Here is a 12,875-nt window from a genome sequence, read left to right as displayed (position 1 = left end):
ATACCTATGAACTCCAGCTGTTCAAATGGACTCCAAATCTGAAATCAGATCGAAATTTCGAGTCAGAACGTCTTTCGAATGGTCAAAAACGGAACTGGTCAAGGTTTGCGGAAAAGTCAACTCACTGGTCAAAGGTCAACCCAGTAAACCCTTGACCAGAAATCGATTTGACTAAACCGACCGGTTTACCCTAACCAAACCGAAATCAATTAAAACCGGTCAAACCGGTCAAACCAACCGGTTTACTGAGTCGACCGAGTTTACTCACCGGGTCGACTCGGCCGAGTTGGCGAGTCGCCGGCGAGTCACCGGTGTCGGTAACCGGCGGCGACGGCGCCGGCGACGGCGGCGGCTTACCGGAAAGTTGGCCGGCGGCGACGGCGGAGGTGATTTCTGGCGGCGGGGAGCTGCGGCGGAGGACGGCGGCGAAAAAGCGGCGGAGACGATTCCCGGCGGCGGCGCGTGCGTTTCACGCGCGCGCGAAGGACTATCTTCTGGAGGCGCGTGAGGGTTCGTCCTGGCCCGATCGAGGCGCGGTTGGTGTCTACGGCTTCGTCTCGACGAGAGGAACACGATGATGGCCTTAGATCCACGAGATTCGCTACGGTTAGAAAGTTATGGTTGATTTACTAAAACGACCGAAACTTAACTCAAAACATGGCGGTTTCCGGTTACCTTGAGTTGCGGTTGATGGTGATGACGAGCTTGACGACGTCCTGGCGTGTGGTGGCTCCGGCGAGGAGTCCTGGTGGTGCAATCTCTACTTCTTCTCTCTCTCTCTCTAAACTCTTTTTTTTTTCTTTTATGGAGTTGTGAGAATAAGTGGAGATGGTGGAGTTTTAAAGAAAGTACCTTTGGCCTTTGGAGTTGGGGTTGGATCATTACAACTGTATTTTTGTAAAGTCGCCTTCTGAATCACCTTACAAGTAGCACCCTAAACAATGCCCCCGAGATCTAAAATCGAGCATAATTAAAATATGGTTTATGCTACCAAACCAAGACAACTCTACGTTTTGAAATATAGTTTTTTTTTATTTTAATTATAAAGAATCACTTCTAAATACAACTATGTGTTTTTTAAAATCATTGTTTACATTTTGAAGGACTAAAATAAAATGTGAAAGAGGTTGTCAATTGTCTAAGAAGGTGTCTTTTCATAAGGATGTCTTTTTTTAACCAAAAAGGATGTGTTTTTATGTTAAAAAATAAATTAAACTTTAAGAGATTGGTAAAATATCTAAGGATCTATCTCTTTATATATCCTAAAAATTTCATAAATTTTCAAAAGATTGTCAACATTTTTAAGAATGTGTTTTTTTTCATAAAAATTGCGTAAGTTTATAAGGAGCTATTTTTTCATTCATTTCAAATCTATTTTTATATAGTATTATATATTTTAAAAAGATGGTCAACATGTTTTGGATAATTAAATAATTTTATAGTATTGTTATATATTTAGAAATCATTGCAACTCTCAGTGATGATAATTTTTGGTGATGAACCATTACAACTATGATAAACCATTATAACTATTGGAAATGAGACTTTAATGATAAATCACTGCAACTTTTAGTGTTAATTTTTGCGACTATTGGTAATGGTTGACTTTAGTGATAATTCACATTAATTTTTGGTGCTAACCATTATAACTTTTAGTTAACCATTGCGCTGTTTGGTTGTTAACCATAGAGCTGTTTGGTTGTTAACCATTGTAACTCTCAACTATTTATATAGAAAATATAGATATTGATTTTCAAACGATCATCAAAGATCTTGAAGAAACATATGTGATTTTATATAATCACGTAAATTTTATTTGTCACTTCTATATCTTAGTCTAAAACAGGAAAAAAGTTTATTTGTCAAATATGTTTTCAAGATAGTGATCTCGTGTGTAATTCAATCATTATCAACCCAAAATAAATAATATAATTACTATTAATATGAAAATTTAAAATATATATTTAAAGGTGTACATTTTCATCTTCAAAATTACATAGGTTTTAATGGATGTTAATTTTGTTAATTTATTATTTCTATTTATTATACCTTTAAATATTTCAAATAAATATCTAAATTTATATTTTTATATATTTCTTATTTAAAAAATGATCTATAAATGTCTATATTTCTAATTTTGTTCAGTTTTGATAAACTATTTTAAGAAATCTAAAAATAGCTTATATTACTTAATCAAACAACTTTCACAAATTACTTTTAATGAAATTATAATTTATATTACTGAACTAACACCACTCTACATTTTGGAATATCACTTATCCTTTTTTCATTTATAAAGATTTATTTCTAACAAGGACTATGTTTTTTTTTTCTAAATCTAAGCAATCTAACTACACCATATAATCATCTTTTGACCATAAAATACATTTTTATATGATTTCAAACAAATCATGAATATGTTACCAAAAAGGATTTAATTTTAGAAATTACATTATAAATTTTGTAAATGATTAGACATATATCTTATTTGGTCTTGATATATTTGTAATTTTATTATAACTAACCTTTAAATAAAATATAAGTAATTTAATATTACGAGTAAAAAATATAACTGCATGCAATATACTTTTTTAATATGTGTATTCTCCCAAAAAATAATTATATAAAATATGGTATTTATTTTTTATAAAATAAATTTTCGTGCGATATCGCACGGGTTCTTTACCTAGTATTAAATAATAATCAGGCCCGTCTCAATCATTTATTAGGCCCTGTGCAATTTAAAAAAAAATTGTAAACAATGGGCCCTAATTGTTTTTTCAGAGGCCCTAAACCATAACTAAAATTTACAAAAACATTATGGGCCCTGTGCAAATTTGTCTTGGGCACATGCCAAGAGAGAAGACTGATAATAACAGTGTTGGATTATTGTTAAAACTAAATAATTTAGTGACATTTGTAAACATAAAACTAAATTTTGATCCGCGCAACCACGCGGCTTTTTATTTTAATTTATTTTTATATAAATATTTTGTTTTCAATTCTAAATTAGTATATATTATAATATATATGTGTCTATCAAATTTTTAAATATAATAAGTTTACTGTATATTTTTTCATTGAATAGATTGTTTCAAAGTTACACATGTATTTGTATTTCTTCTATATATATATTTTCAGATTATTATTTCATTATTAAAATTGCAACTATATATATAAATATTAGTAAAATATTGTTTATTGTCATATTCAAAGATATTGTAACATTTCACAAATTTAGAAAGTTTTAAAAAAATTAAACTTTTCGCTTCATAGATTTATATTATCGAGTAAATAATTAAACATTTAGTTTTTGTTTTATTTTTAAAATAAACTATATAGTTTAAAATTTGATTTCATTGGTTTAAGATAGTAAAGATTAATGATAAAAGTTAACATGGACAAATATTTAAATATTTAGCATATGGAGGTATAGTATTATAACATTGAACTATATCTATTTAATTTATACTATCTATAAATTCAATGGATCATCTATTGTTTAAATCCAATTATTGATAGTCCAATAAAAATTTCTGGTAGGCCCAAAATTTAAATGATAATATTAGATATTAAATGTAATATGATTTTCTAGGAATATGTCCATTAGGTCCATTCTTTAAAAAAATCACACATGAATCAAGATTGTGACTTCTGTTTTAATATATAAAAAAAGGTGGAAGGTGTTTTTATGGTATGAAGTATATAGGAGTATTTGCCATCGTATAGTAACCTCGTACCTACTGTAGGGTTCGTACCAATAATAGTCTTTCTTCTATAGCTTGTTACCCAAGAAAACAAAGACATTAAAGATAGACAGATCATTAAAACGATTAAAGACAAAAGAAGAAAATAAGAAACAAGAACAATCCAAGCCTAGCTTGTTTTTTATTTCCCTTTCCTATGAAAATCGCAACTTTAAGAAGATTCTTACGGTTATCTATGATCTATCGAATAATATAAATGATTATTTTTTAAAAACTTTTCCAAAGACATTTGGTTTGCTATCTTTTCGATCTTTCTATTCAACAAAATCACTACAAGAAAACATAGTCATTTCTGACAGAATTTCTGACGCAAGAAATATTTGTCGGAAATTTTTGATGAATTTCTGACGAATTTACGAGAAATATGAAATTTTACCATTTGTCGGTATTTCGGCGGAAATATCCTAGGAATTTCCGACGAATTTCTTTTCGTCAGAAATAATCGACGAAATACCGATGACTCCAAGGAAGATTAAAAGATTTAGGGTGTAGATTTGGGGTTTATGTTTTCATCGGAAATTCGTTTGATATTTCTGATGAAATGCAAAAAAAATCTGACGAATTTCTGACAAACTTGAGTTTTAAACCGGATACCTAAAAGATCACCATAACACATATATTAAGGGATAAATATGATGTGGGTTAATAATATCTCAATTATTTAAAGCTATATATATATATATATATATATATATTCTTAGATGCATCGACGGATACATAACCTTGCTCGTTAACACTCGTACACTTAAGCAAATACTTTACGGTGATCCATCTTACAATCTTTAATTTGTGTGTGTTTCAAGTGTTTTCAAACATTATGAAGATTTTAAACCCCTAAAAATAATCAATTTCTTTTCAATGGCTATTATCGATCTATTTTTTCTATGTTTTGAAACCCTAAAACATAATAGATCGGAAATTCGTAGAAAAGCTCTGACGAATTTCTCTCGAATATATTTCTGATGAATTTCCGACGAATATAATCTACTCCGACGAAAATGGTATATTCCGTCGAAAGTTCGTCGAAAATTAAAATTTGCATGGGAAAACCCCGCCTAATTTTTGGCGAAACGCCAAAATAAAAAATTCCGACGGATTTTCGACGAACTCAATCCGTCAGAAATTTTTAATATAAAAATGTAAGCTCCTTCTTCTTCCTTATTTCTCCTATCTCTCTTTCTCTCTCTAAACACACAAACATTCTCTCCGATTCTCTCTCTCTCTCTCTAATCCGGCGATTCTAAGCCTTAAACTCCTCAAATTCACCTTACAAATTATGCAAGTCATCTCTTTCCTTTTCTCATTTGACTTATTTTACTTTTTCATTGTGCAATTGTGAATTTTAGGTTTTGAATGTTGTATTTATGTTAGAATGAAGAATTTTATGAATTAGATGTTAGATTTTGTTGTTAGGTTGTGGTTTAGATAGGTTTTGATTGTGATTTTGTGGTTTGTTTATTTAATTTGTTGTTTTGTGAAATTTATAAAGTTTTTATTATTTTATAAACGTTTTTCATTTTTTTTTAAAAAAATTTGGAGTTTTAATAACATTTGAAATTTTTATTTTAAAATATATAAATAAATATATATAATGTTTTCAAGTTTTTATTACTTTTTGCTGTTTTAAAATGTTTTTATGATTTTATAAAACGTTCTAAGCTTTTATAAAACATTTTAAGTTTTCATAAAAAGTTTTTAAGTTTGTTATAATTTATAAACCGTTTTCTGGTTTCTAAAGTTTATCAAAACTTTTTTCACTTTCTTAAAAACCTTTTCAATCTATAAAACGTTTTTGTGTTTTTTTAAGAGTTAATTAAAACGATTTTCAATTTTTAGAAAACGATTTCAATTCCAAAAAGGTTTTTAAGAATTTACAAAACGTTTTCTCTTTGTCTTAAAATATTTTCAATTTATAAAACATCTTTTAAAATTTATAAAAAATATTTATTATAAACGATTTAAAAATGATTATAGTACAAAAACTTTTTTATAATTTTAAATTTTATTTTATTTATATTTAAAGAATTAAAATATTTACAATAAAGATTTTTAAATTTTGTATTTAAGTAATTAATTAATTTAAATATTCTAGTTAAATAAATTTTTTTATTTAAAAATAATAATTTACAAAATTTCTGTCGGATAATGTTTGTCGATCGAAAATTTGTCCGTCGGAATTTTATCGAAAATTTGTCCGTCGGAATTTCGTCGAAAATTGTTCTATCGGAAATTTGTCGGAAATTTGTCCCTAAGAATTTCCTCAGAAGTTCGTTAGAGAAGTCCACGAAATTCCGACTAAAATTTTTTTCCGGATGAAATAGAACCGATGACTTTTTTCGTCTGTAATGATTTCGTTAGTGTTCATCGTACGTCTGAAGAACCGGGAGAACAGACGAAGGAGAAGGTCTGAAACTAACATGAAGGAGCGTCTTATCTCATGGGAGTTATTAGACGGTAAGAGACGAGCCAGAGATCAAAACGGTGTCCCTAGAGGGCATCTTACGGTCTACGTGGGGCATGAAAGGATGCAGAGGTTCGTGATACCGACCAAGTATCTTGAGTATCCAGAGTTTTGATGGATGAAGTAGCTGACGAGTTTGGGTATGAACATGAAGGAGGGATTCATATTCCGTGTGAGGAAAGTGTTTTTGAAGATATTTTGATGAGATACATGTCTTGTGACAAGAAGAAATAAGTGTACAGACAACAAATTATTATATAATCTTCCATATTTCAATACTCTTTGTGAGCAACTATGAGTTCTTGGATCACTTTCTTCCACATAGATCATGTTTCTCCTCAGCTGCATAGGCAAGGAAACAGAACACAAACCTTTCTTGGTAACCAGAGCCGGGCTTGGAGAGATGATCTTGAGACATTCATCCCTACTTCGTGGGACCCCCAGGTTACAAAAATTAATTTTTGAATTTTTGTTCTATCTATTTTTACATATATAATGCAAATGTAAAATAAATAAAAATAAAAAGATATTTTTATTATGCATTAATTTAATTGAAAACAATAGATTTTGGGTTATTATAATTTAAAAATGAATAAAATTACAATAAAGAAAATATATTATTTTATAAATTTGTAGATACCCATAGTTTTCTCTTTCAATATAATATAAATTTCAAACAAATTTTTTTCTAGAAAATTTTAAAAATTATTATCAATTTTAAATAAAAATAATTTTTATTTTTATTTTCGAATAGGGCCTCGAAATCGCTAGGACCGGCTCTGTTGGTAACACAAACATATTACCAAAAATGTTTCTTCTGCAGGAAGTCCATCCATGCCAAAGTGATACCCAGGCCAACAAAAGAAGCTGAGTTCTTTTTGTTAAGGCTAAACAATACTCTATGTTCTTCTCAGTCATAATGAAAGAGCATATCAATTATAACCACAGATTATGTTTACATTAAACATAATATACACAAACCATCACACTTCCATTCATAGATACAAGCAAATATGTACATCAGCATTTTCAGATATATATATATATATATATTTACTTTTCTAAATATAACATTTGTCCAAATTTGCAAACCTCCTAACCTTCTGTTCCTTCTTCTGAGGCTTCACTCTCTGCAACAATAACACATCAAAAAGTTCAAGCACAAACTAACTAACATTGACTGCTTAGAGAAAACATATACTTTCACCAAATAGTTGTTTGAATCTGGCTACTATGTGTTTCCCATAGGTGTATTTCCTCGAACTCTGGAGATGAATTCTCATTCTCTGCACCAGAATCTCCCTTTACTGATCTCCAAGACTTTCTGGACCACATAATTTGCATACTGATCTTTCACCATCGCCTGCCAAAGAACAAAGAACGTTACAAATCAAAGTCTAATGTGGTTTCTATATGATTGTGCTCTTCTTACCAGCAAGTGATTGTCTTCCTCAGACTTGCCCATTATCTCTTCAATCAGCAACTCTCTCTCGGTACTATCAGCATGCTCCATACACTTCTCCACAACGTTTGACGCGTACTTGTTCTGACTCATCTGAACAACTTTCCCAGTCAACTTCTCTATGATCCGTCTCCTTTCATCTGGCTTCCCTCTCTCCAGGACATGCTATAAAGACCAAAAAAACAAGACTAAGAACAAAATGAGAGATGCAAGAAAATATCAAGGGAGACAATATATGATCCGAGTTAAAATATTGATCATGAGCAAGAGATCTCGCTGGATACATATTTCCTCTGCCACTTCACTACTAGGAGCCTAAGGCTCAAGTGCTCGACCGACAACTCCCAAAACAATTTCTTGTCGCCGAAGAAACCTTCCGTGATCACATCACAATGGTCTTGTCGGAGATGTGTCTCTCAAGTTCCACTCAGGAGCGTCTTGCAACTTATATATCCAAGCTAGAGGCCATTAAAACGAGGGTTATAAAGATCGAATGGTTTACATTTGATAAATTGGTTAACTCAGTCCAGTTCAATCACATTTGTAAACCAACGCACTACATAAAGAGCTATACAAAGTTTTTTTGTTTTTTGTAACACTAGGAATCAAACAATTCAAATACGTTTTTTAATTGTTGAACTTTCTGCATAAGTTTATTAAATGTAAATCAGGTGTAAGTAAGTCTTTTTGGCCCATTATATTAATCAAAAAAAGTCTCCTTGGCCCATTATATTAATTCATGATTTCCCGGTAACCCTAAATTTTCAGTCTTTGTTCTCTCTCTCGTGTTGCACCCAAAAAAAAAAAGTGTTCTCTCTCTCGGTTTGAACTCGATTTTCAGAGAGTCCCTTTCTGTGCCATGGGTCCGAAGCAGAAGCCGAAGCTAAAGCATAAGCAGCCGGTTGTTTATGAGGAAGATTACGTACCAATTAAAACATGTAAGTTTCTATTCCTTTCAGCAAGCTGACTTGAACGACTTCTTTTGTTGCTTGATTATGTTTTTTTTTTTTTCGATTGCTAGATTTGTTTATTGCACTGCCTGAGGTTGATTTCTTTGTGTTCTGTAATTATACTGTATGAGCTTCAATTCTACAAATCTTTGTCCTTGATATGTTATTCTGTTCCGTGTTATTCAAGTAACCAAGTACTGTCTAGACGCTAAAATTGTGAAAACACTGGGAGATGGTGACATCTGGAATAATCTTCTGACCACAAACAACATCAGAAACAACAAGAAGCTCCTCGCTGGAATCAAAGCTCTACGCCTCTACCAGAGGCTTATTATGACCAAATCGGTGAAGCTGTTGACGATATAATGGTTAGTTTAAAACGTTTTGCTTATTTTTTTGTGTTTGGTCAGAAGAACACTGATACAACAATATGTACTTTGTTTCAGGCTTCGCTAGAGATGTTAAGATGGTAAAACCCACCCCATTTAAACCCATCACATTTAAGACCCACCAATTTAATACTCACCCCATTTAGAACCCATATCTATTTAGACCCATTTAAAAATAGGTCTATTAGGGGTACCTAATTAGAACCCGCAAAATTTACATGTACTCTTTTAAATTCATTTAGACCCATTTAAACTATAGTTTATTTAATTAGAATTTTTTTAACTTTATGCTCTCTTAGCAGAAATTATATAAAACAAATGAAAAAATTAACTAATTTTTAAATCAAATTATCCTACTAAAATCAACTTTTCCCGCCAACCGTAAAACCAAGTTTTTCTGCTAACCGTAAAACCAAGTTTTTCTTCCAAAACTGTAAAATCAAAATTTTCTGCAAAACCGAAAATCAAGTTTTCCGCCAAAAACTCAAAACCGAGTTTTTCCGCCGAAAACGCAAAATCGAGTTTTCCCGCCAAAATCGAAAATCGAATTTTTCCGCCAAAACCATAAAATCGAGTTTTCTCGCCAAAATCACAAAATCGAGTTTTTCCGTCAAAACTAAAAATAAAGTTTTCCCGCCAAAACCGTAAAATGTATGTTTCCGTATAAACCGTAAAATCGAGTTTTTCGTCAAAAACACACAATCACATTTTTTCACAAAAAAATAATTAATAATTATATTAAGTTAAATGGGTTAAAAGAGTCTCCATTAATTTTAAGTAGAACTCATTTAATAAGTGAGTCTTAAAAGGGTTATCCATTTAAAACCCGAATAGTTAAATAGGTCTAAATGGGCATTTTTTATTTTTTTTTCAAAACCCATCTAGACATGTAGGTTTCAAACCCATTTTAACATCCGTACTCTCAACACCATGCCCCATCATCTAAACCACAGAAACAAATGTGTCTAATGAACTAAAACGACAAGTTGCCATAGTGTTTGCTCCTTCGTCCCAGACCTAGCCATTATGCATCACACTTCTGCTTCTTAAAACGATACTGAAGGGTACCGATTCAATTTCTCAGGCCCACGAATCCACTATCATCAGTAATATGTCTAACGCGCCAAAACCCTAAAACCGAGTCTTCTCGCCAAAATCACAAAATCGATTTTTCCCGCCAAAATCGAAAAACGAGTTTTTCCGCCAAAACCGTAAAATGGAGTTTTACCGCCAAAACCAAAAATCGAGTTTTCTCGCAAAAACCGTAAAACCAAGTCTTCTCGCCAAAATCCCAAAATCGAGTTTTCCCGCCAAAATCGAAAATCGAGTTTTCCTGCCAAAACGGTAAAATCGAGTTTTTCCGCCAAAACCGTAAAATCGAGTTTTCCCGCCAAAACCAAAAACCGAGTTTTCCAGCCAAAACCGTAAATTCGAGTCTTTCCGCCAAAATCACAAAACTGAGTTTTCCCGCCAAAACCGTAAAATCGAGTTTTCCCGCCAAAACCGTAAAACCGAGTCTCTCTGCCAAAACCACAAAATCGAGTTTTCCCGCCAAAACCGTAAAATCGAGTTTTCCAGCCAAAACCGTAAAACCAAATTTTCTTGCCAAAAACGCGAACACGAGTTTTCTCGCCAAAACCATAAAAAAAAAAATTTCCCGCCAAAACCGAAAATCGAGTTTTCCCACCAAAACCGTAAAATGTGTGTTTCCGTATAAACCGTAAAATCGAGTTTTTCCTCAAAAACTCACTGTCACATTTTTTCACAAAAATAATTAATTGATTATATTAAGTTAAATTGGTTAAAAGAGTCTCCATTAATTTTTGGTATAACCCATTTAATACATGGGTCTTAAAAGGGTTATCCATTTAAAATCCGAATAGCTAATTGGGTCTAAATGAGCATTTGTTTTTTTTTTCAAAACCCATTTAGGCATGTGGGTTTCAAACCCATTTTAACATCCCTAGGCTTCGCTAACCTCCGAAGTTCAAATCTTCATTGAAAAGACTCTAGTTTCACTTGAAGAGATGTACAATAAAAAAGGTGATGACATGAAACCTATTGTTCGTGCCACGTCAAAATGCGTTGAAGCCTGTTACTCATTCGATGAGATGCATGAGACTTTGTCTGCTAGATTTGGTCAGCCACGCAGAACAACACAGAAGATGTATGACTTTTATTTTACTGGTAAAAAAGGATGTAAAGCTTACAAGCAACTTTCATTGGTGCGTGCTGCACAAAGAAGAGCAGAGAAACTTCAGCAGCTCAAAATCTGTGAAGCAGTTGACAAGGTTAGTCTTAAAAAACATATAATAAATAGGATTTATTGCATAAATAATAGAACTTCCAAAACCTTTACACAATTTCAGATTAATATTGAGCAGGAGCAAGTTGGAGAAGATCAAGTTCATGAGCAAGCTAGGGAAGATCAAGTTCCTGAGCTGAAGGAGCCGCACGCTAGAGAAGATCAAATTTCATGAGAAGAAGGAGCAAGCTAAATGACCTACACAGAGTTTCCAATAGTCGTATTTTAACAACGTTAACAAAAAAATTCAGAATCACGGCCGGATTGGCACCTAATAGTTTTAAAAGACTGAAGTACCCCTACCTGGTTCTCCGACTGTGACAGTATGTTAAGCCCGTTTTCGTCATTTTCTTGTTTCGCTTAAAAATTGATAACTTGGTTTGCCACGTGTTGAAACATCTAACTATCACCTCACCACCAAAAACACACACTTTAGTTCTCTGTGTTTTTCTTTATAGATGCGCTCATACACACACCTGCACAGAAATATTTTGATGTATTAAAACCAAAATAACATTCAGATTTTCATTTATAGTTATATCAGATCAAGACTCGAAGATCACTGCCAAAGCATCCATTATTCAGCTTATCAGGCCTCCCTATGGTGAAAAACAGCTCCGCGGCCTCCTTTGGGGTCATGTAATTAGCTTTCACAAAGCAAGAAGGAAACATCAAATGTTCTATATTTTTTACAAAATGTCCTGGGAGATTCGCAGAAAGGTGAAGGGTCAAATTTTTTGAGATGATAGACATCAGGAACAGCCTTCAGATCCTGCCTAAAATTCTTATATGAAATCAAATAAAAATTGATATAATGCTGACAATTACAGAGTTACGATCAAGAGGCTATCATTTGTAGGCTTTGATAACGATAATACTTTTATTTTGTGGTATAATGATATACACCATTATCAAGTCGATACTCTTTATGCGTCTTCATTGTTTACAAGTCTTTTCAAGAATACAAAATGTGCATTTGTGCTCACAAGGGAAGGTTTAGGCCAAAGGTGAATGCATAGATAGGATTATAACAGTAAACACATAAGCTAAGAAGGGGTGATATATATTAATCATAGGGGTTTCTGAAATTTTTCAAGAGCTCTGGAATGTCATACCCCAACATATCATCAACAGTCTGCAACATTTTCGGCTTTAGCTTCTCGAACTTGTCGATGTTGTAACCACATAGCACCTCCCTGAACTGCTCCACGTTTGGGAAATCTCCTTTTGGTAAGTGATGCTCTCTTTGTACCTGTTTCCATGTCAAACACAAAATTCAACACACAAACAGACAATGGTATTAAGAATCTGAGAATTAGAAATGCCATATTGAATAGATCCTTTAGAAGTCAGTTCAACCTTTCCAAAGACGTCTTCCAAGTTATCTACCAGTTTCTGTTGAGCTTTGGCTTTTCCCATTATGGCTGGCATCTCCTTCTTCAAATGGCTGATGATGCACGCATGTATCTTTGCAGCTCTTGCCCTTTTCACAAACTCATTTATCTGTTATAACACAAAGAAGATTGTTAGATCCAATCGGG

General features: G+C 32.6%; 2 protein-coding genes across 2 annotated transcripts in view; one reads left to right on the top strand and one right to left on the bottom strand.

The window, feature by feature from the left end:
• Positions 1-6,112: 6,112 nt before the first annotated feature.
• LOC106303903 (auxin-induced protein 15A) lies at positions 6,113-6,462 on the top strand. Its single transcript, XM_013740260.1, is given in 2 exon segments — positions 6,113-6,338; positions 6,341-6,462. Coding segments are annotated over 2 exon segments (348 nt in total).
• A 5,728-nt stretch (positions 6,463-12,190) lies between these two features.
• The window catches only part of LOC106306391 (EH domain-containing protein 1), a 3,688-nt gene continuing 3,003 nt past the window's right edge, over positions 12,191-12,875 (bottom strand). Inside the window, exons 15-16 of the mRNA XM_013743033.1 lie at positions 12,694-12,837; positions 12,191-12,586 (exon numbers count right to left, since the gene is read on the bottom strand). Of these exons, the coding sequence (XP_013598487.1) occupies positions 12,401-12,586; positions 12,694-12,837 (330 nt within the window). The 3' untranslated portion in view covers positions 12,191-12,400. The remainder of the gene's footprint in view (positions 12,587-12,693; positions 12,838-12,875) is intronic.

Source organism: Brassica oleracea, chromosome C1, assembly GCF_000695525.1.
Source record: "Brassica oleracea var. oleracea cultivar TO1000 chromosome C1, BOL, whole genome shotgun sequence".
In the NCBI taxonomy this organism is placed as follows: Eukaryota; Viridiplantae; Streptophyta; class Magnoliopsida; order Brassicales; family Brassicaceae; genus Brassica; species Brassica oleracea.
This window is presented reverse-complemented; position numbering and strand designations above follow the sequence as displayed.